This window comes from Vicia villosa, linkage group LG4 (genome assembly GCF_029867415.1).
Source record: "Vicia villosa cultivar HV-30 ecotype Madison, WI linkage group LG4, Vvil1.0, whole genome shotgun sequence".
In the NCBI taxonomy this organism is placed as follows: Eukaryota; Viridiplantae; Streptophyta; class Magnoliopsida; order Fabales; family Fabaceae; genus Vicia; species Vicia villosa.
The window spans coordinates 175,956,496-175,981,055 of record NC_081183.1 but is presented as its reverse complement, the minus strand read 5'-3'; the positions used below and the strand labels follow the sequence as shown (position 1 = coordinate 175,981,055).

The window sequence follows — 24,560 nt, the reverse complement described above, 5'->3', positions numbered from 1 at the left end:
TCTTCAACGGGCCTATTTTCAAATTCTATAAATGAATAATAAAGTTGAAGAAGAATGAGTGTGTGTGTGTGTGTGAGAGAGAGACTATGTACATAAGAATATGATATCAGAACACACCATGAGAGTTGAGAGATAAATCGTGTCAGACATATAACACGGTTTAGAGTAACACACAAAAGAAGAAGAAATCCAACTAGAAGGGTTACTGTATGTTAAGAGATCAGCGCAAGACATATTCACATCTGACTAGGAGAGTCAAAAGAAAGAACATGTGAATATGATCAACAGATCAACAAAACAACAAGGCACAACAAATGAAGATCATCTGTACAGAAGAAGAAGAAGAAGAAGAAGAGAAAAAGAATTATGAATTCATTCTTATACACTTAGGATCTACTCAACATATATCATGCACCAAGGGTAAAACCTTTGTGAATTTGCTTAACCGGGAAACACAAAATCAAACACAAAGGTTATCGGCATATTCTTTTGATAGGAGAATCTTGAGTCTCTTATCTGTGTGCTTGAGCAATGAAGTTTCTTTCATTTTGATTTACCAATAATTCCTAATCCGAGGTTTAGGCAAATAAGTTTATTGTCTTATTACTTGATCAAGAAGTCCTGAACAGTTGGTTTGGGCAAGGAAGTCTCGATCAGGTTGATTGAGCCAAAGTCCTGAACAGTGTGTTTGGGCTGGAAGTCTCAATCTTTAGTATTAAGTACGAAGTCTCTTATTTGATGGATTGAGCAAAAATTCCTGAACTGTAGTTTTAAGCAAAGAAATCTCTTGCGTGCGTGATTGAGCAATGAAGTATCTTTCTAAATTGTAATCTGAATGATCATAGTGAAAATATCTTGTGTTGAGAGGGGATTGAACTAATCTAAGTTTGGGAGGAACCAGGATATATTGTGTGTCTCTTTATTTACTTATGCATTTAATTATTCTGTTGTGCTCTGAACTATGAAGTAAAACTCTGATCTAACTTAGTTCTTCTTGATACAGAATCTGATCTTATCTACTCAGTTCTGAATCAAGTTCCGAAAAGGAGTAATCTTTGGTATACCTAATTAAACCTTCCTTACTATGTATATTTTTCTCACCTTCGGTAGTATCACAATGTGACTGTGCATAACACTTAACAGTGGTGGTACAATCACGGGATATAGTGAGAAAAACTATACAGCATATTCTTCAGTCATCTATGTATATTCCTATGATTTGACAAAAGATGGAAACTATAGAAGCTGAAGAAAGATTATTTGGAGAAAGTCAAACTAATAATGTGCAAAGTACACACACAACATATTCTTAAGACTGAGTCGTGGGGAAAGTGTGCTTACTAAAGAAATCAAAGAACCTTTGCTTACATTAAGTCATTTTCTTTGTGAGTATGAAAGGATTTTTAATTGTTAAGATTGACTCGTGGGAGTAAGTGTGTTTATTGAAGATATCAAGGTTCCATCTTGATTTGCTTGTTGATATATCTCAAGAAAGCAATATGGAATAAAAAAGGGAAAACTCTTCTAGCGTGACTCAAAGTCAGCAAAATATCATGAAATCAACTTATCATGTTTAAAAGAAAGTTTAGACAGGGATAGTGAAGGACTCAATCTTGCACTAAGGACCCTCATTCAGAAACTGCGTAAGAATCTGGCTCAGATAAAGATGAAAATGTAGTCCCACTGCTCAAATTAGAAAGGTATTTGATGAATCTTTGAGTATGCACGAAACAGCTCTTCAAATATTCTTTGTACTAAGTTTTGACAATATCAAATCTTGTTTCCATGAAAAAGATAGATCAAAGGAGAAGAGCTTAGTTTATTAGCTACTGAAAGTAGGATAATTATGAATCCATCAGAATCAATGACAAAGAAGTCAAAAAGTCTTGATCAAAATAAAACCTGAGATTTCAAAGTCAGTAGTTTCTAAAAATACCAGACACTGTGATCTTTTGGTCTTATGGTGAAAGTAATTCATAATCTAAAGATCTCAAAGTCAAAAGGTTGTAAGGAAACCTAAACCAACGACTTCTAGATCCATGTATCAAGATAAATGGAAAAACATTTACCATGATGTCTGAAGGAAAGTTCAAACCTTCCATTCTCTGATTCAGAGTGATCTTCTATCTCGTGGAGTTTATCATCAAATAGTGTGTTACAAATAGATAGTTGTTTTCTAACTCAGTCTGTAGGCACTATAGAATCTGAAAAGATTTTGATGGTAAGGAAGAATTGTCCTTGATGTTCAATAAACATGGTTATGTTTAGAAATTGCACAAGCAGTGGACAAGGGCGATTTTGACCATTCACGGTTGATAAAGTTTATAACTATTGGTCCGTGTCTTATTAAAAAATAAGATCATTAGAAGAATAATCTTAAGTCAACTTGACACTATTTTGAAAATATCTGCTCAATCAAAGCTTAAATGATAAGCATCAAATTCTACAACTCTATCAAAAATTGAATCTGATGAACCTTCTGATGTAGTTAATAAAGCTTTGAAGCTCTCTCTCTCTCTCTCCCATTCCCCATTGTTGTAGCACAACATGTGGCTTAAGGAGCACGTCTCCATCTGAAAAATGAGTATGGCTATGGAAGCTCTAGAAGATCAAAGATCAACCAAAGGAGTCAGGAGAAGAAAGGCAAGAAGGAAAGTTGGTAAATTCATCCAGAAATCAAATGGAGAACTCACTGGTCAAAAAGGTCTACAAGGAGAAGATGCAAAAGCCTTAAGACATCGAAAAAAACCTTCTTCTATAAGAAATTTTAAAAAGAGATATTCATAATCTATAAAGGTATGTCAATCTCTTTCATTACTTAAACAACTTCAGAGCATGATAAGTTATTAAAAAGTGGTCTATGTATATCTGTGCATTTGGACAACTTACTTAATTGAGGTTTTTAAAAACTATGGAAATATTATTTATACTTCTTTCTATATAAATATTAAAGCTATTTGAGTATCTTACTATTCCTATTCATTGTTTAGAACCAAGCCTTAATGGTTTAAAGAGTTGATTAAGAAGGAATTGATCGTGACTTTATATGTCTATTAATCAGAGGACTGCAAGTGCACAATCGTTTCGTGTAATTTTAAAAGATATCGAGTCCACAGGAACTATGAATCGATCTACCGTTATCGAAGGTTACTATGTACAACTAAGACTATTGATATTAATAAAACTATAGGGGGGAAACAAAACTTAGATCTAGATAAAATATTAGAATGGGCAGATATCGGTATATAATTCGTCGAACTTAGGGAATCCGAAGTTCCATTGGCTAGGTTTTAAATCAAATAAAAAAATCCTTTACTAAATATGTCAGTTTAAAAATCTTCCTCTCAAACTCTCGCTCTATTGAATCAGACTATGATTCTAACTCGTAACGTATGCTCTCGCTGTCCAATTAGATTCAGAAACACTTTTTGAAAACAACAGAATTAATAAAAATGCCTTTTTCATGTAAATAATATATATTTAAAAACCCTTGTCTCAAACTCTCGGTCTATTGATTTAGATCATGCCAGTAATCCCTAACGTACGCTCTCGCTGTCCCGCCGAGTTTAAAAACACTTTTTTGAAAATAAATAATTATCTAATTGGTTTTAATACGCTCTCGCTGTCCTTAAAACTAATGTCTAGTATCCACTATCTGGTTTTAAATCTCAAACTCTCGCTCAGTTGATTTTAAACGTTAGTCCGTGTTTACTCTCGTAACAAACATTTAATATTGTTAATTGGATACTAAACCAGAAAAAGTTGATTTTCAATAAAATATTATTTAAGCCAATTTATTTCGGATCCTTTGGTTAGATTTTAATATTGTTAATTGGATACTAAACCAGAAAAAGTTGATTTTCAATAAAATATTATTTAAGCCAATTTATTTCGGATCCTTTGGTTAGATTAATTTACATACTGATATCTGATTAATTTAGCCAGACATGCTTTCTAGTTCAATCACGCATAAACAATTTCAATTTATAAATTCAGGCATATTCATTGGCATACAATAGGTAACCATGCAATAATGGTCTAAACAAATAAATAACTACTATAAATAAAAAAACCTGAAAATAGAAGATACTGGAATTAAACTTTAAATATTGAAGTATTGGAACTTTCACCACAACTCGGCTGGATTGCTCTTCAAAAATTATTCAACGGAAAATAAAACCAAAGAATAAAAAAAACTCAAATCTAGCATAAGGTTAGACCAGTTAAAAATTCACAATAATTTTTGATGTAAAAATTACCACCCGTACTCTTAATATAATAAAATATAGAGACTAGATTGTAAATCCATGTTGGCCTACATGGTATCCCACCCCTACTCATTTTAGAATGAGGTCTCTCTAAATTTCTCGTTGGAGATAAATTTGTAAGTATCTTTTTCTCCAAAAACAAAATTGTCTATTAAGGCTACTAAAAGTCCTCTCATTCAAATTAACTTTGAGCAAAATCATGAGAAAAGGAAAATCCTGCTCCCCTTCTGCGGAACCAAAATCCCTTATAAGCATCCTCCAAATTGTTATGGTAGTTGTGCTGCTATTGCATCATCAAACATGCGATGCAACAAGTAGCAATAAGCAAACATATTGTCCACCTTCTTCATGCGGCAAAATCACAATCATAAAACATCCTTTCCGACTTATGGATGACCCAACAACCTGCGGTGATCCGAGGTACGAGTTATCCTGCGAAAACAACATCACAATGTTAACTCTGTTTTCTGGTAAATACTATGTGAAATCAATCGACTACAAAAACTACACAATTCGGTTAGTTGATCCCGGAATTGAAGAGGGTGATTGCTCCTCTATTCCTCGCTATTACTTAAATGGAAACAATTTCACTTACAGTTATTCTATTTCCACCGATAGATACAACGAGGATCCATATCAAATCGATGGCCGGTTTGGGTTCCAGGACATAATTTACTTGAATTGTAGCAAACCAGTGAAGGACGATCCTGAATATCTGGATACAGCTCTGTGTAGAGTCAACTTGGACTCCAAAAGCCATGTTTACGCTTTTGTGGGGGGTTACTTTTACGTTGGGAAATTAAAAGATTATTGCCGAGTGAAGCTTGTTGCTATGTCATCGATGTTAGCTTTTCCTAATATCAGTGTCAGTGTCAGTGTCAGAGATGGTGTACCGGATCGACAACTTTCATACCAGAAAATCCATGAAATGCTACTCTATGGATTTGAGATATCATGGATAAGTGCTGCTTGTAGAGATTCTTGCGGCGATAACGAATACTGCATCTTATCAGAGATAACCAGAGGAGATTTTGAATGTCATCAATCCAAATATATTGATAAATGCAGTTATCCATTCGACCCATTCGGACCTGAACGGAATTGCAGTAAGAAACTTATGTAACTAACTGGTTGAGTTTCAGTAATTAATAAATTTAAGAAAACCTTTGAGCTAATTTTTTTCTTTCTTTCTGTTTTTCTTTTCTATTCAGACCACATATTGACAAAGCTGCTCATATTCGTGGAAGGTACGGAGTTATTTCTAAACTATTTTTAGATTTTTAGTAGATCATTATTTGCCAATAGGAATACCATACTTAAATGTTTATCCTGGGTTAATTAACTTTGTAGAATTAATTAGAGTTAAAAGATAATTGGATGTAACTGTTTTATATTTAAATATATTTATATAAAAATAAATTGAATAAATTTTAGTAAAAAATTAAGTCTAAAATAATAAATAATAAAAAAAATCAAAAAAAAATCAATTCTAAAGTCAAAATTAATTCTAGTTTAAAACAAACAAACACTTCATTGCAAAATCAAATCAAATCTATTTTTTTCCATTTCGAAAAACTATATCAAACATATACTAAGTTGTGCTAGTAGAAGCATACTTTGAGAGACATAGATTTGGTGTCTTTTAGGCTATGAACAATGGTTTATGAATTCAAGACCATTCTTTTTCACTTTTTATACTCCACATTTTTCTCTCTCTTCCACCTAATAATTCAACACCCATTCAACTTTAATTCACTACAATAGTTTTGTTTAATTGAACACCTTACTCCATCATTTTTATTTCATATTCGTACTTTCTTTTAAATTTTGTTTTTTGTGATTATATATTAATAATTATTGAATTAAATTAAATTAAAATAATTAAAAGTTAATTAAATTTTTTTTCTATTTTAATAACTTATTTGAATTTTATTTTTTTAATTGTGTATTTTTAATTAATTTTTTTCTTGCAAGTAATAAAGATGAGATATAGGGATAATTTTTTTTTTTTAATTAATGATGCTTTGATTAATTAAAAAAAACGACGAGTACAAGCGATCAACTAGGATCCAGCAACTAGAAATCAAGAGAAACCTATGAAAGAAACTAAGAAAATTAAGAGCTAACACCCTTCTATCATAAGTGTAGCTATATATTTTCGAAGTTTCTTATTATTCCATCCTCTATATACAATTGTGTCTATAGGGATAATCATTATTAAAACAAATAAAGTTACAAAATTTAAAATAAAATACAGTAAAATAGAATTTTGATTGTTAAAAGGGATATTGTTGGGATCACTTTACTAAAAAGATGTTTAGAACTACAAACAATAATTTATTGGAGGCTAAATAGAAAAACTAGAGAGAAAAAAGTCGGTTTTTTTTTTTGCGTCCAAATCAAATGAACCAAATATCTATTTATAGACCCAAAAAATTATGAATTTTGGTGAAAATAAAAATAAATAAATTAATTAATTTATTATAAAATATTGTTCTAAATAATTATGATAAAATAAAAATCTAAATAATAAAAAGAGTCAATAAAATTTTACAAAGTATATGATGTGGTCTCACTCCTTTCTCATTCAACATGTTGAATATATTCAACACCAATTAATCCACATCATATTCAACATGTCATTCAACACACCATTGGAAACATTCAACTATTGAAAAAATTATCCAACACCTCTATTATAAATGGTCTAAGGTGTGTAAGGCACGTGTCTTTGTGTCTTTCCCCTTCCTTACATTTTTTTCTCTCATCCTTTTATTTTTATTTTAAAAATAATTTATTTTAGTCTAAAGGTACAGTGTGTTTGCTGCTAGGTGTGACAAAATAGATTGTGAAAATAAGTGAAAATTTTAGTCGAAAGGTAAATTTTATTTATTAATATATTAAAAAAAATGAAAAAATTAATTAATTACAAAAATAGACGGATAAGGCTGCCGCGCGCCAATCCGCTACCTTGGTAGAATGAGCTTAATTTTTAGATCCATTTCGACTTGGTGGGCATGTCGGCTCCACTTTTTTTTATATAATATATATATAATATATATATATATATATATATATATATATATATATATATATATTATATAAATATATACATATATATATATATATATATATATTAATATATATATATATAGTATATATATATATATATATATATATATATATATATATATATATATATATATATATATATATATATATATATATATATATATATATATATATATATATATATATATATATATATATATATATATATATATATATATATATATATAGTATATATATATATATATATATATATATATAATATTATATATATATATATATATATATATATATATATATATATATATATATATATATATATATATATATATATATATATATATATATATATATATATATATATATATATATATATATATATATATATATATATATATATATATATATATATATATATATATATATATATATATATATATATATATATATATATATATATATATATATATATATATATATATATATATATATATATATATATATATATATATATATATATATATATATATATATATATATATATATATATATATATATATATATATATATATATATATATATATATATATATATATATATATATATATATATATATATATATATATATATATATAGATATATATATATATATATATATATATATATATATACTATATATATATATATATATATATATATATATATGTTTTTTCTTGCTAAATTATTGAATGCTAACTTTTCTTTTAATAAATCTAATCCTGATTGTTGACATAAATTTATTGCAGAAATTTTGCTCGGTATTATTAAAGGTAATATTTATCTTTTGTGATTGATATTCTTATGTTATGATTGTTCCATTAATTAAATTATCTAAAATGAATTAGGATGAAAAATGATATGAAACTTTTTAATAATAATAAGAATATTATGGAACTTTATATAATAACAATACTACTAAATAAAGATTTACGAAAAACCTTATTATTTAGAATGTTTTTTTGTGAGATATAGTAGAGTATTGTTAATATCTTCATGTAAGGGGGTGGCAAACGGGCATGTCCGCCCCATTTAGGCCCGCCCCACAAAAGCCTGCGAAGAAGTGGGGCGGGCGGTGCGTAGCTTTTTTTAAGATTGCGGGGCCTAAAACCTTGCCCCGCCCCGCAAAAAAAATGAGGGGCGGGCAGGGAAAGCCCGCGGGCATTCGGATTTTTAGGCCTAAAAATAGTAAAATTCTGTGAAAAAACAAAATGCCCGCAAAAGAGAGGTGGGCCTAAAACCTTGCCCCGCCCCATGAAAAGTGCGGGTAAAACAGGCTTTTCCCGCGGGTCGGGCCCGTTTTGTCACCCCTATCTCCATGTCTTTCTTATAATTACTTATTACCATTAAATGATTTTAGATAATTTTATTTATTAAATTATACAATTAAAAAAATATATATATAATAATGTAGCTTATTTACATTAATACATAAATACAAATAAATATTATTAGAGAGTGAATATTACACTAAAAAATTATGTTATCGATCTAACCAAGCAATTAGGCTCGAGTGGTAAACGAGCTATTGCTAAGGACGAAGGTTCGGGGAATATCGGGTTCGATTCCTGGTGGGAACATCATATCTCTTGATCTGACCATTCTGATAAGGAACATCCCGAACCAAACACATCAACACTCAATCACATTTCTAAAATCTTCTTTTGACGACTCATGCACATCCGACGGTCCCCCACATTCCACGCCTAGAAGATGGCGAGGTCGTTTTCTACAACATTCCATCTATGCATCCGGTTTTCTGGTGTGGGGTTCTCTTCAACCTCTAAACGTTGATCCAACAAATTGGACACAAAATCCAATCGTATTTGATCAAATCGAATTCATCACCAATAACGACGTATCAATTCTTCAGATCTTCAATTCTCCATACTTTTGAATTCTCCGATCCCTAGAAATGGATGGATCGAGAGTTACTTGTTCCTCCACCACACACATAGCAGCTCTGGCTAGTTTCGGCATAACACCATCAACCGCTAGTCGACTGAACCCAACTCCTCTTTTTGGTGAAACTAACTTTGGTGTCAACATTATTCAGACACTAGATATAATCCTCCCTGCTCCGAGAGCAAGAACAATTCAGGCACTACCGCTTGGAATTCCAATTCATCTTCCAGTTGAACGACTTAATATCTCATGCGATTTCATCATTCTTGAGGCGAACATAGGCTCTCAAGGCGCAAACAATATAATCAGCAGTATCTATAACATTGTTCAGCAACAAAACTCTAAAGTAGTAGAAGAAAGGTTCCTTCACTAGGAAGAAAGCCTCTACCACGCTCAACCCCGAGCGGGTTCAGTGCAAGAAGTCGTCTCTAGGATAAATTGATCTAATCATCCAGAGTCGTCCATAGGAAAGGGAGGAAAAGTCTAGGAGTCGAAAGACCATTCTGAAGGTGGAAAACAAAATTCTCATCCACGAAGTTGGGCATGTAGTTATACTCTGTCCCCGAATCGCAATGAATATCATCCAGTCCTAGTAGAGCCTAAGCATCATGTATGTGCATAGATCTTAGAAAGAAATATACCAATGTCAATACAAAAGCTCACACATCAGGAGAATAGAATGGGAAAGGAGATCCCGACAAACATGTACAACTTGTCAATAAACGACTCAACTACTACAACATCGAAGAAGCTTCAAATTTTAAGCTATTAGCATTAACGCTACTCAAACCAACTGGTCTTTGTTCAGTGGGCTTCCGGACAGTTGCATCAAATCATTGGAGGATTTTTGTAATCGACTTACGATTTATTTTACCGACCGAAAGAGACAACTAGTTACTATAGCCGCCTTAAGTAGCATCATGCAAGGAGCAAATGAGAGCTTAAAATCATACATCAATCGATTTCATCAGGTCACGGTAGAAGAAGAAGGAACCGAATAATACCTCCAATGCTGGATCTTCGAGAATGGCCTCCTCCGTGACCATCATTTCTGCACCAAATTAGGAAATAAAAAGGTAAGGACAATTCAATAGATGTTGAACTTAGCCTAGCCATACATAAAATTTATAAGAAATTGAATACTTACTTCAATAATCCAACCTTAGTCGCTGATGCAAGCTATGAATGTTCGTCTGGAAATGAATCTCATAGGTGAAGAGAGGACATTAAATGAATCTCCAAGAATATCTCTATAATTAAAAACTATATAATCTTCAATATTCTGATTTGATTTTCCTGAATGATTCTTCAAATCTTCATATTGATTCTTCAAATCTGTCATATAATATAACACACCTTTATATGATTTGCACAATATCCCTGAATATTCTGCAATCTTCTGTTATAATTAAATCACATAGATTTAATTAAACTCTTCTCTTCAGCTCGGCATGATGTCGTAACATCCCATGTGACATGTTATTCCAAATGTTGAATTTCTCCAACATAACATGTTCTATCATTCCAGTGGGACTCTTTGTTGTACTTGTTGTTCTTATATATTTATACATATTCATCCTTTTATTTGTTTTACAAAAATTAAGCCAACTCTAAAACTAGAGAACTAACATTAATAATAGAATGTATGGTTGGTACGACAAGCACACGCCCCTAAACACTTTCTAAGATAACATTTATCGAGAATACACTAATATTAAATTCATAAAAGCAGGAATCTGACCCATATGCCCCGTTTGTGATTCTACCCGAACGAAAAAATAAAATACTATCGTTTTCAAAAGGGACACTGCCATAAAAATGACGTTTGCATCCAACTTAAGAACGCAATTGAGGCGTTAGTCAACAAAGGTCAGCTATCAGAAAATATGTCGAGGGCTGAAAGCGGGACCGAGAGGAATCTCCAAAGCAAAATCTCATGCAAAGGTTTCTGAAGCGGGTCCCAACAGTAAAAAAAGAGAAACCAACTGGGGCAAACACCCGTAAATCCCTGCCATCACTACTAGAGCACCTCGAGAAACCATACCTTCTAAAGGGACGATCAAGAGGAAAATTGTTGAGATGATTGCCATCTATAAGATTGAAGGTAAATCGTCCTCATGAATCCTCTATTGACCCATGCTATGGTTCCAGTAATACGAGAAGGTCGGAGGTATTTCCAACTAATTGTTTCCCTTGGTAATCATGCCCACCAATGGGAAGTTTGACGTCTCACAGATCTTGATCAACGAAGTAAATTCATGTGATATCCTATATTCGTCTCTATTTGAAAAAACGGGCCTAGACAGAGGAAACCTAATACCATACGGTGGCTCGGATTTTAAAGCATTCAATGGGACCACCACTCGTCCCTTGGGATATGTAGAGCTAATGGTATCTGTAGGAAAAGACAAATATATTCGATCCATCAACTCTTAGTTCTTGGTCATCCCATGCAAGAGCCTTTATAATTGCTTCCTAGATAGGTCCTTCACTGCAGCGTTGAGAATCGTAACCTCCCTTGTGCACTTAAAGCTCAAGTATCACAACCTTTATAGAGAAAGGATGATGTTTTGTGCGCATACCTTGAAGGGGATAAAAAAATACACTGTGCGCTCCATAAGAATAAAATATAGGTATAACTATGGAAATAAACACGACCTCCCTCATATGGTAGCTCCAAAGTTTGGACCTCCACACTCTCATACATGGCTAAGCAAAGAGGAACTATCATGAGAAATAAGAGGCAGGATATCCGCTTGGTTATGCTTTATTTTCTTCTTCCTATCACACTCGTATAAGTACACACATGCGTAAATTGTCGCATAGCGTAAACATACAATTTTTCGGTTATGAATGAATTACTCAAAGTCTAAAACGTTTGTTCCTTTGTGATCATTGACAGAAACAAACAAGATGGGGTACAACCAACATGGTTGAAGTCAACTTTAAAGATTTTAGGGGTGTTGTTGGAGACATTTTACACGTCCGACAAAAGCAATAAAATCCTCAAAGCTTCGAGTGTGCCTTCATGTTCTACGGGTGTTGTCGAAGATGCTTTGTACATTCGACCAAAGCAATCAAATCTCCTTAGTGCCAAGCACGCCTATAGATTCCACGGGTGTTGTCGGAGACGCTTTCCATGTCCTACCAAAGAAATCAAATCTCCTCAGCGCCCAGTGCACCTCCAAATTCCAAGGGTATTGTTAGAGAACTTTGTACGTTCAACTACAACAACCAATTCCCCCCACCGCCCAACGCGCCTTTAGAATTCAGGGTTGCTTCCAAAGACGCTTTACATATCTGACTATAAAAACCAATTCTCTCATGGGTGCTATCAGAGATGCTTTACACGCCCATAAATAACATTCAAATATCCCCTACCAAAGAATTACATGTAATTTTGTATAGCTGGCTCACCCCCTCCCTTTGGATCTAGCCAATCCAAGGGATGTGAGTGGTGGGGTCTAGAGATGTCCACCTCTATCCGAGCTTTACGTTAGGGGGCAAAGATGAAAATTTTCTACCCTTGGTCGGAGAATGATCCTCTAATAAGCATAGCTCAGTTCAAAGCATGACCTCATCTAGCCATTTTCATGCTCTTTTCATTTAATTGAATGTAGGTTTAAAGCATGGCCACATTTAGCCAGACTAACATCTCATTAAAAAAAGGCATACATATTGACACGACACACTCATGAATAAAATAGCCTAACACGGTTTGAAAAAGACTTAAGAGATTAAAATTGAACCTTGACGCTTTCCAACTCTCACAATGATGAAAGTCGCGATTAAAAGAAGCGCAATATAAAAACGGGAAGCACAAGCATGTGAAAGGTAATAATGTAAATAAACATTATTTATAAGCTAATGTACGAATTCCAAGCAAAATCTTACAGGGATAGAATGAAAAAGAGGACAAAGATCATCCCTGTATTCTCTTCAGAAATAACTTGGTAAGGATCCAATTGGTCGACAATATAATAGAAAGACGGGGACAAAATACTAGCGCCTACTTGGATTAATGTACAAAGACAGAAAGATAAGCTAAGTGTATGTCAAAGGTCCCTTATGACACTGTTGTTGGTTGTTTAATGCTTGTTATGGCATGCACTAGACCAGATTTGACATAAGTTATAAGTCAAGTTGTAAGTTTATTTCCAATGGATTTTCATGTACTTGAATGGTATTATGAGTTATGGTAACATGTATATAGTTGAACAGGGTGATTCTTTAAATGGAGGATATGTTGATTCAAACTATGCTGGTAATATGGATTATATGAAGTCTAAAACATGTTATGTCTTTAATTTAGAAGGAGGACCCATTTGTTGGAGACCGTCGATTAAATCCATGGTGACCATGTCGACAACAGAAGAAGAGTATATGGTGGCAAGTGAATATGCCAAAGAAGCCTTGCGATTTACAGGATTGGTGAGAGAATTGGTTGTTGAGCAGGTTAGTTTTCGGTTGCATTTTAATTGTCAAAGTTCCAATTATTTGGTAAACAATCTGGGGTATCATGTCAGGACCAAACATATTGATGTGGAGTTTCACAAGATTAGAGATTTACTTGCACTTGGACATGTATTACTTGAAAAGATTCATACTTCGAAGAATGTAACTAATATGTTGATCGATCTAGTTATCAATGACAAGTTCAAGCATTGCTTGGACTTGTTACATGTTTCTCATGTTTAAGAAGGAAGTATACCTCCCCATTTGCTTTGCTGAATAGTCATTCAGAAAGTCTTCATAGGGTTTGGTATCCTCTAAGGTGAGTATTATTGAGTATGACTCATATTGTTCAGATTATTATAGAAATTGTTAAGTATGGCTCATATTATTGAGATAATTATGGGTAGAGATAAATGTTTGTTAAGGGTAACTAGGGATTAGGATTTAGGTCAACTAAACCCTAGTATTTTATATATGACTTGTAATAATGAAATTCAAAATTAAACTCATGATACATAAATAAAGGGAACTATAATTTCTCTATACTCATAGAGGTAAACACTATTGACCGAACTGCATTAGCAAAGATTGATTATATTCATTATCTTTTTTTGGTTTTCGTTTATCTATAATATTCTATAATGATTGTTGTTCTAACACTTTATATAACTTTCACAGGAGCATTAAAAATAGTTGGTACGACGAAAACTTATAAAGTATCAAAGCAAGAACTTTCTATTTCTAAAACTGGATTGGAGATAGGAAAAATCATAGGCAGGTATCTCTTGCCGCCGTGTATAGTAAGATATGTAACGGGCCTCTTGGTTTTCTGTGTGTTAATGATATATATATGTCAAAGAAGGCATTTATCAATATATGAAAATATTGAAGTATTTCTTCAGACAAATACTTTGATTCCAATAAGGTATTCATACAAAGAAATAAAGAATATGACTAGAAGTTTCAGAGACAAGCTGGGTGAAGGTGGTTTTGGAGCTGTTTATAAAGGAAAGCTACGCAGCGGACAACTTGTGGCCATAAAGATGTTAGGTAAATCAAAGGGCAATGGACAAGATTTTATTAATGAAGTAGGAACCATAGGAAGAATACATCACACCAATGTGGTTCGACTTATTGGATTTTGTTTTGAAAGATCAAAACGAGCTCTTGTTTATGAATTCATGCCCAATGGTTCTCTTGATAAATATATTTCTTCTAAAGAGAATGCCATCTCTCTAACTTATAACCAAATGTATGAGATATCTCTTGGAGTGGCTCGTGGTATTTCTTATTTGCATCAAGGATGTGACATGCAAATTTTGCATTTCGATATCAAGCCACATAACATCCTTCTCGATGAAAACTTCATCTCAAAAGTGTCAGACTTTGGTCTTGCCAGGCTTTATCCTAATGACATTAGCATTGTCACTTTGACTGCAGCAAGAGGTACAATTGGTTACATGGCTCCTGAATTATTTTATCAAAATATTGGAGGAGTTTCCTATAAGGCTGATGTATATAGCTTTGGAATGCTTTTGATGGAAATGGCAAGTAAGAGAAGAAATTTAAATCCACATGCAGATCGTTCAAGCCAGCTTTTCTTTCCTTTTTGGATCTACAATCAATTGGTTGAAGAAAAGGACATAGAAATGGATGAAATTTCAAATGAAGAAATGATTAATGTGAAAAAGATGTTCAAAACTGCATTATGGTGTATACAATTAAAACCAAATGATCGTCCTCCAATGGACAGAGTAATAGAGATGCTTGAAGGAAACATTGAAAATATTGAGATGCCTCCAAAACCTTCTCTATATCCAAATGAAGTTATTCAGAAAGATCTTGAAGTAACCTCTAATGAAATTGAGTCAGATGTTGCTATTGACTCTGTTAGTTTTTTGGAGGAAACTAGCGCATAGTCTTTATATAATGTATTCTACTGGACAATTTCGTGTAGCTTCCTTTTACCGTTATACTAATGTGTCATTCTGTAAGTTACATGTATCATATTATTGTCTCTTAAAGTAAACTTTTGTGGTTATTGGTGTTATGTATACCAATTTTATTCATGTATGTATTGAATTGTGATATTTTGTGCTTCTGTTTCTTCTGCGTCGGGATGGAGCTGTTTAACTAGGATACTGAATTTGGCCATATAAATACATGCATTCATAATTGTGTGGCTAAAATATATTGTTATAGTAGTCTTTCACAATGTCATTTCAAGGCAATTACGGTGTAATCATCAATTAGCTCTACATTTGCATCGTAACGGTATTATAAATTATATTACATGATTTCATTCATGTTCGTTCAAACCTTTTTCATTAAGAATTAAATTTGAAAACTTTAAATTTGAATCTGTTTCTGATCTAAATGAATTTTTTTACATCAATTGTATTTTAAACATCTTCCAATCTGTATTTGGAGAGAAAATTAAAACTTTTCTAAGATGAGCACATACGTTTAGAATTTAATTGAAATTGACCGATGTTGTAAATATATTTTATACCGTTAAACACGACCCCGCTATTTTTTGAATGTTTGATTTTTATTTTTATTTCCTATAAATTAATATATAAGATTGATCATATCTTCTTTCAGAATCGTTTGACCTTTTGTCTTTGATTGACTAATTTTTTATTTTTGTTGAACAATTTACTCGTTTAGGATCATTTAAATTTGGCTATTTTTAAAAGGTTTTTCTCAAATACACTCGAGACATTTTTGTAGCTTTGTTTTAACTATTTGGTATTTCTAGTTCAGATATCAGTCATATCCTTTTAGTATACGATTGATATCTATGAATATCATTACTTTCATAGAGACATGTGTGGATTTATGTGCTTGCAGGTGTAAAGTTGATAATCGCGCAAAAGATTCTTTATGAATTTTTTATGACTACAACGATGATTGAAGTTGGTGGAAATAGCTGATGACCGTAACCTAACAAGAGAAATATCACATGCATCATCAATAGAAAGAGACTCTAGATTAAAGTGCTTATATTATCGATGTATTTGGAAAAAGTATTTGAAGTCTCAGAGTAATAAAAGAGAGGAAGTGTTGAAGTTCGCTAGGTCATGTTTGTCTGAATGACCATAGTTTTGTAAAAGTAAGGAAGTAACTTCTAAGTACTAAGGCAACTCACACACGAGCTTAAAAACCATTTTCAAAATGTTTTCATTTTTAAAACTGTCCTTTAGGCCAAACCAAGTGATTAAGAAGTTGTTCAATCTCTTTCCAAAACTTCTTTGAACTAACCAATCGATCAGAGACTTAAGCTAATTCATTGCAAAACTTTTTTGAACCAGCCAATCGGTTGGAGCATTAAACCAACCAATTGGATAAGGGTCAAACGTTTAACCAAATAATTAGGACATCACTTTAATGACTTGCAAAGACTCTATATCAAATATTTTTATATTAGGTATGGCAATCGATTAAAATGACTTAGTCAATCGATTGGAGTGTTATGTCCATCGATTGGCTAATTAACTCTACTCATGGATCCTTTCCTTTTTTAGATTTTCCAACTCCTATATAAAGGAGGCTCACCTCCTCTTCATTTCACGCCACTTTCTAAAGCCTTACATTTTCTTTGAAATTTATCTCTTTATTTTTTCTCCTTCTGTCTCTAGAAGTATTTCCTTTCACTTAAAGTTGTTGTAGTACTTTTGAGTGAAACCTTGCTTGCAATGAAGAGATTGTAAGTGGTCATGTTGTTTGCTTAATTCTTGAGAGGGTGATACTCTTGAGAATACTGAGTTTGGTTCATCAGATAAACCAGTCATAAAATCTTTGTTTTGGTTTATTGAGTTTTGCTGGAAAAAATTGTGTTTGATTATTGAGATCAACCTGAAAATCTCTAGGAAGGTTCGTTAGCTTAGTATGTGGTAAAAGCTATATTTGGTTAGGGATAAGCCTTTAAAAATATCAAATCAGATTGTATAAAAGTTCGAGGACATAACTTTCAAAAGCTCAAAGTTTATAGTCAAACTCTCAAGAAGATCTCTTGGGGACAGGACTAAGCCAACGTTTAGCTAAACCTATATAAATTTCTGGTGCAATCTCTTTAACCATATTTTTTTTATTTTTTGTTGTTTATTTTTACTGTTATATTTCCGTTACTATTTACTCTTAAAGAAACCGCTACTATAATTTCAAATAATTGAAAAAAATATAAAAGTAATCGCGAATTTTAAATACCATCGATCCTCTTGTATTTGAAGTCACTTCTCTAAAAACATACATAATTGATATCTATATCAAATGCCTTATATAAGCTTAGATTCATAAACTTATTTTGCAATAAGGAGCCTTAATCATGAAGATAAGAGTCGCCCAAAAAAAAAGTTTTAGAATTTCAGACTATTGTTGGTACCATTACGACCGTAACAAGAATTACGGCTTGACTGTAATGCTCCCTAGAAATTTGTACTAGAGAAATGCTTGGGCCAACCTATATAATTCAAATGTGGTTGAGCTTTATCAATGTCTAATGTCATCCCTAAACATAACACCTTTTCAACAAATCTCCAGTCAACCCAACTCATCAAATACATTTTGACCAAGCAAGGGATAGATACATCAAAATTCATATCAAATAGAATTTGGGCGATTGTAAATAATGAGTATGTTACATTTGAAAAAAAAAAATCTTTTGCATTCATAACCTATAACCGCTCTTTATTGAGTATATAATACTATTATTGAACATTCTCCAAATAGGCTTATATTCTCGAGTGCAAATTTATTGAAATGAGCATGTTCTTATGGTTGTAAATTGTTTGCACAGGCTCTGTGTCTGTGGAATGCATTAGGAGATGAAACACGTTCATCTCTGTTAAATGAGTTGACATGGTTATTGTAGGTTTCAAATTTCAATGTTCAACTTTTCTCTCCCACTCTAAATACAATTTAGGACTATTAGTAACTTTAACACAAGGAATGCATACATCTAGTTACATAATAATAAATCAAGAACAGGAAACAACATTAACACTGACAAAACATAGGACTATATCTAAGCTTGTGTTTGAAAAACAAATGAAAGTTATTGTGTTTCCAAACATGTTGTATATAGCTTAACGTCTATTTATAACAATGGTAAGTGAATTTGTAGATTCCCCAGGTAGCAACCAAGGTAGATTTCTGAATTGTCCAATGCCTGGTCCAGGAATTCCTTTCGGAGTTTGAAATGGCTTAGGAGGCATTTCTAAGGCCTCAACGTCTCCTTCAAGCAACTCAACTACTTTGTTCATCGAAGGACGATCACTAGGTTTCATCTGTATACACCATAACGCAACTATTATCATCTTCTTTGATATCCTCTCCTCCTCTTCCGTTCCATTCCCCATTTCTATTTCATTCCCTTCACTAAATTGGTCGTAAATCCAAGAAGGGAAATAAACCTGGCTCTTACGATCCTCGCCCTCATTCATGTTCTTTCGCCTACTCACCATTTCCATTAACAACATTCCAAAGCTATAAACATCTGCTTTATATGATACTCCTCCAATGTTCTTATAGAACAACTCCGGCGCCATGTATCCCATAGTTCCTCTTGCAGCGGTCAGCGACACAATGCTATTGTCAATTGGATATAGCTTTGCTAGTCCAAAATCCGAAACCTTTGGAGTAAAGTTTACATCAAGAAGAATGTTATGAGGCTTTATGTCAAAATGCAAAATTCTCATGTCACAACCTCTATGCAGATATTCAATACCGCGCGCTACACCAAGCGCTATATCAAACATTTTCTCGCAACTCAGAGAACCCATTCGTTCTCTTGAAAAAATATGTTTTTCAAGAGAACCATTTGGCATGAACTCATAAACAAGTGCTCTTTTTGATTTCTCAACGCAAAAGCCAATAAGATGCACAATATTAACATGGTGGATTGTTCCAATGGTAGCAACTTCATTGATGAATTCTTGTCCATTTGCTCTCGATTTTCCGCCTAACATCTTGATTGCTACGAGGTGACCATTGCGAAGTTGTCCTTTGTAAACAGAACCATAGCCTCCTTCGCCGAGTTTATCCTTGAATCCTTTTGTCATTTTTTTAATGTCTGAATAAGAGTATCTTATTGGCATGAGATTGTTGTGAGTTTTGAGAAACTCTTCTACCGAATCATACGCAGATAAATGCCTCCTTCTCCATTTATATACCATGTACATTGGGATAAATAGTAATCCTCCTATGATTCTTATCAGAAGAATTATTCCTGCATTGAAAAAGTAAAAACAGATATGTTAAGAAGATCCATCTAAGCAAAACTTATTTTATTCTTGATTAACTATGAATTTGAACTGCATAACTTAACAACCATTTTAAAAACTTACCGATGATACCGCCTAATTTGTGAGGACCTTCTGTCACATCTTTGACTGCATGGATTACCACTTCTAAAGCACCTGTGGAGGTCCAAAGGAGAAAAACATACAATCAAACTCAAATTCTAAGATTTACAAAATCAATCAAAAAGTATACATATTAGAGAAGAAAAGATATACTATACTTACATTTAAAAGAGGATATATCGTCACGACTACATGGTCGGCCTTTTGAACAACCGATGACTTCATTATTGTTGTTCAATTTACAGTGTCCCCTACCTTGACATTCTTTGCAGAATATTTCACTCCAAGAAAGCTCCAAACCATAAACAAGTTGCTGATGGATTTTCACATATGAAAGGTTTTTATCGCCTTTGTTCAAATTTGAAATCATAACCATAACAAGTATGCTGCATGAATCTTCCAGCTCAGAGATTTTCAAGTCACCAAATACAGCATAGTTGGAAGAGTTGATCAATCCTTTCATACAAGATGAAGTATCCATATAAATAGGAGAAATAACCGAGGCTGCACAGGTTATAAACGCTACCGTTACTAAGTTATTATTCTCATTTAACAAACTATAAGGTTTTCCAGTGGTGAAACTTTCATTTGTTAATGAGTAGAGAGGAATGGAAGAGCAATTGTGTTTGTTGACACCTGAATCTGTTATCCTTATTGTGGAATTATTGTAGTTAATGGCTTCTACGAAGTATTTTCCATTGTCGAGATTTAGTATTGTTTGATTGTTCTCGCAAGAAAGTTCATAGTTTGGATCTCCACAGTTTTCAGGTTCACCTCGTAGACGAAAAGGGTAGGTGATATTTTGTATATTGCCACAAGATGAGAAGCCACATTGGTGATTTGTTTCTGTTAGGCAAGGAAGAGGGTATAGCCATAGGAGAATCATTATAACAGTTAGGTTCACAAGCATTTTCCAAGACATGGTTGAAAAGGAGAAGATGTGATATGAACACAAAGTTGAGACATGAGAAAAGGATCATGTAGGTGCTGTATTGTGGTACATCATTGACAAAATTTGATGCCATTACGATGCGAATATGCTAAACTCAATGATTCTTTGAACTTTTAATTTTGATTGGTGTAAGAGTTTCTTAATCTTATAGTTTTAATAACTTATACATCAAATTCATACGTGATCAAACATGCTTGGGGGCTAATAGGTGTAACAAATAGTGTTGACTTTGATTAAACTTTGTTTATGAGATTACTAAATTGTATTTCAAATTCAATGGTTGGACTTTTTAATGTTTATGACAGATTTAACTGAATGTCAACTATTGAGCTACCGTTGAAGTGAGATTCTTATCATTAATTTAGTACTAGTAGTTCTAAGTTGACATCACAAAATATTGTGAATTTCATATACACAAGTCTAGTCTACATGATGAGTGCATAGCCAAAACTTAATTATAGAACACAATGTGGAGCAATTACTCTACACTTGTTCTTCCATTCTTTTGCTTCATTTTGAGTGCAAATTACTATAGTAACCTTGCTTCAGCTAATACTGAATGCATGAAAACAAGGTGTAATCACAAAGATGCTCCCACTATTCAATACCCTTTTAGACTCCAAAACATTCAACCACAAAATTGTGGAAAAACTGGTTTTGATCTTTCATGCAATGAGAATCACCAAACCATACTAAAATTTCCAACTTCAATCAATTTTATTGTCAACAAAATTGATTACAAGTCCCAAAATATTCATGTGACTGACCCAAATGGATGTCTTCCAAAGCTCCTTTCAAAACTCAATCTATCATCCACCCCTTTTCATTTCATTGACAAATCCAATTCAAATTCAAATTCCAATTATACACTCTTCAATTGTTCATCCATGAACACTGCTTTACAATCTTATTACCCTTCCATTAAATGTCTTTCTTCTGATGAATACCGAGTTTATGCATTGGACTCCACACTTCAAATTAAGGATGTTCCTTTGACATATTGTACCAAGTTGTATGACATGTCTTTTGTTCCAGAAGAGGTTGTTTTAAGCCATGGTGATGATCTTGTTTTAGGATGGGATACAAGTTGTGGCAATCAAAGTGAAACAAAACATGAATGTAACAAAAATGTCAAGAAATCTAAAGGTATTTTGTTGTATAGTTTAAGCCTATTTCAAAATGAAAAATCTTATAGAAATAGATATAATAAGAAATCAATTCCATAATTAAAAAGTTCTTGGTTTTTTTTACAGGAGCAGGGAGAAAAATGGAAATTCTAGGTGACAATTACTCAGAAATCGTGTTACTGTAAAAAGTTTTACACCGATGGCAAATTACAATATTTTTTTTATGATCTGACGGTTGTATTTGATTGAAAGTGTAAAATATCTCGGAGGTTTTGATTAATTGTTTACTCTGATTTGTGCAGTACCGATACTATCATGTCTTGGAATTTTACTACTAGTCACAGCGTTATATCACGTTCGATACACAACTCAAAAAGACAAAGAAAATGAAGCAAGAATAGAAAAGTTCTTAGAAGATTATAGAGCATTGAAACCTACAAGGTATTCCTATTCAGACATAAAAAGGATCACAAACAATTTCAAGAACGAACTTGGACAAGGAGCATATGGAACGGTGTACAAAGGTAAACTATCTAGCGATGTATATGTCGCGGTCAAGCTTCTCAAAACATCGACAGGAAATGGACCTGAGTTCATCAATGAAGTAGGAACAATGAGTCAAATCCATCATGTTAATGTTGTTCACTTAGTTGGCTTCTGCGCGGACGGACATAAGCGAGCACTTGTTTACGAGTATTTACCAAATGGTTCGTTGCAGAAGTATATTTCCACGACGGATTTCAAAAACCATTTTTTGAGTTGGGAGAAGTTACAAGAAATCGCGCTTGGAATAGCGAAAGGGATTGAGTATCTTCACCAAGGGTGTGACCAGAGGATACTTCATTTTGATATAAAGCCACATAATATCTTACTTGACAATAACTTTACTCCTAAGATATCTGATTTTGGTTTGGCTAAGCTTTGTTCAAAGGATCAGAGCGCGGTTTCCATGACCGCGGCTAGGGGGACTATTGGTTACATAGCACCTGAAGTTTTTTCTAGGAACTTCGGGAATGTGTCGTATAAGTCTGATGTATATAGTTTTGGAATGTTGTTGCTTGAGATGGTCGGGGGGAGACAAAATGTAGATGTTGTAGACAAGGGAAGTGGTTTAGGGTATTTTCCGGAATGGATTTATAATTTGCTAGAGCAAGGGGATGATTTGAGTGAACATATTGAGGTGGAGAAATACGCGAAAATAGCAAAGAAACTTGCGATTGCGGGACTTTGGTGTATTCAGTGGCACCCGGTGGATCGTCCTTCAATGCAAGTTGTTGTTCATATGTTGGAAGGAGATGGAGGTAAGTTAAGTATGCCACCTAATCCATTTGCTTCTGCTGATCCTGCTATAATGAATGTGAGTTTAATTGGAAGACACTTTCATAGAGAGTGATACATGATTCATGTAAATATGGACTACATTATATGTTCTTCATTTGATGTGTTACAGCTTTTGTTTTTTATAGTTGCTGTTGTTAAAGCTTGAAGCTTATAAATTGAGACCATGTCTTGATGTGTTGATAAGGTTTTTATAACAATTGTTTGTGAAATTAACTTTCTTTTGACATGATCTAAGCCTCTTAAGTCCTAATAATTGGTTAGACTTCATTCAATATCTCTAATTTACATCTTATAGTTTTGATTGCAAAAAGCTTCATGTGTGTGATGGCCATATTCTATAAACAACTAACTAGCAGATAGCTATACATGCAGTTGGCTAGCTATCTCATGAAGCTCTCATTCAAGAAAATTTAATTTTTTAACTATATATAAAAATAACTCTAAACTTTGATTTTCTTTATTTAAAGCAATTACAGTGAAGAAGGAATTTTGTCTCCTAATTATGAGTTTTTTAACTCTTAAAAAGTGTTAAATGTACATCTTTTAATGTTTTTAACTACTAAACTAAAAAATGTACTTAGATCTGAGGTTGTAGGTTGTAACAGTGAACTTGAACTTTCGATATGGTGGAGGAGGGTTAACCTGAAAGGTTAACATTCTAACGGTCAAGTCAATATAAGAGTTTGATAAGTGAATGAAACTTTAATTTGAATTGAAGTTGAAAAATGGTGTGCTTCATCCTTATAGTAGAGCGGTTATAAGCTTCTAGATCTTTAGACGTGGTATGCGGGATCCATTTAATGGATCCTAGATTTAGATCTCTTGCAGCCTAACCCAGAATAACACATTTATTCCGCGAGTGACGTGATGGATCAATGTATTCTATAGGTCGCATCTATTGGGCCTTCTAGCTTTGTTGAGTGGGGGTTTGTTGCGTTTGTCTTTTTCTGCCAGTCATTGTCTGGCTTGAGTGGAAAGTCAAGATGTGACATCATTTTTATTGGGAACGCGTGCCTTAAATGCACCTCATGCTTTAGATGTC

At 33.0% G+C, this 24,560-nt stretch overlaps 3 protein-coding genes across 4 annotated transcripts; 2 read left to right on the top strand and 1 right to left on the bottom strand.

Annotated features, from left to right (window-relative positions):
* Positions 1–4,315: 4,315 nt before the first annotated feature.
* Positions 4,316–15,941, top strand: LOC131596066 (LEAF RUST 10 DISEASE-RESISTANCE LOCUS RECEPTOR-LIKE PROTEIN KINASE-like 2.1). Of its 2 annotated transcripts, XM_058868624.1 has the most exons (4): positions 4,316–5,374; positions 5,480–5,515; positions 8,123–8,146; positions 14,412–15,935. In XM_058868624.1, the coding sequence occupies exons 1-4, from the start codon at positions 4,468–4,470 to the stop codon at positions 15,650–15,652; spliced, it is 2,208 nt and encodes a 735-aa protein (XP_058724607.1). In that variant the 5' UTR covers positions 4,316–4,467; the 3' UTR covers positions 15,653–15,935. The 2 variants fall into 2 exon arrangements, with proteins under 2 accessions (XP_058724607.1, XP_058724608.1); XM_058868625.1 differs by lacking the exon at positions 8,123–8,146 and having other exon boundaries at positions 14,412–15,941.
* Positions 15,942–18,520: 2,579 nt separating this feature from the next.
* On the bottom strand, positions 18,521–21,166 carry LOC131596067 (rust resistance kinase Lr10-like). The gene is made up of 3 exons (XM_058868626.1): positions 20,261–21,166; positions 20,081–20,152; positions 18,521–19,962 (listed from the first exon to the last, which is right to left on the bottom strand). Exons 1-3 carry the CDS (start codon positions 21,018–21,020, stop codon positions 18,821–18,823), a joined length of 1,974 nt encoding a protein of 657 aa, XP_058724609.1. The 5' UTR covers positions 21,021–21,166; the 3' UTR covers positions 18,521–18,820.
* A 270-nt stretch (positions 21,167–21,436) lies between these two features.
* On the top strand, positions 21,437–24,020 carry LOC131600382 (rust resistance kinase Lr10-like). Its single transcript, XM_058872549.1, has 3 exons — positions 21,437–22,196; positions 22,304–22,330; positions 22,480–24,020. The coding sequence occupies exons 1-3, from the start codon at positions 21,518–21,520 to the stop codon at positions 23,568–23,570; spliced, it is 1,797 nt and encodes a 598-aa protein (XP_058728532.1). The 5' UTR covers positions 21,437–21,517; the 3' UTR covers positions 23,571–24,020.
* The last annotated feature ends 540 nt before the right edge of the window (positions 24,021–24,560 follow it).

Excerpts from the sequence above, each read along its gene's own strand:
- LOC131600382 (XM_058872549.1), top strand. The coding sequence starts at position 21,518 with ATGTGGAGCAATTACTCTACACTTGTTCTTCCATTCTTTTGCTTCATT. Across the intron at positions 22,197-22,303 it reads AAATGTCAAGAAATCTAAAG|GAGCAGGGAGAAAAATGGAA; the intron begins GTATTTTGTTGT and ends TTTTTTTTACAG. Across the intron at positions 22,331-22,479 it reads GAGAAAAATGGAAATTCTAG|TACCGATACTATCATGTCTT; the intron begins GTGACAATTACT and ends TGATTTGTGCAG.
- LOC131596067 (XM_058868626.1), bottom strand. The coding sequence starts at position 21,020 with ATGTCTTGGAAAATGCTTGTGAACCTAACTGTTATAATGATTCTCCTA. Across the intron at positions 20,153-20,260 it reads CGATATATCCTCTTTTAAAT|GTGCTTTAGAAGTGGTAATC; the intron begins GTAAGTATAGTA and ends GGACCTCCACAG. Across the intron at positions 19,963-20,080 it reads CAAATTAGGCGGTATCATCG|GAATAATTCTTCTGATAAGA; the intron begins GTAAGTTTTTAA and ends TTTTCAATGCAG.
- LOC131596066 (XM_058868624.1), top strand. The coding sequence starts at position 4,468 with ATGAGAAAAGGAAAATCCTGCTCCCCTTCTGCGGAACCAAAATCCCTT. Across the intron at positions 5,375-5,479 it reads CGGACCTGAACGGAATTGCA|ACCACATATTGACAAAGCTG; the intron begins GTAAGAAACTTA and ends TTTTCTATTCAG. Across the intron at positions 8,147-14,411 it reads TTTGCTCGGTATTATTAAAG|GAGCATTAAAAATAGTTGGT; the intron begins GTAATATTTATC and ends TAACTTTCACAG.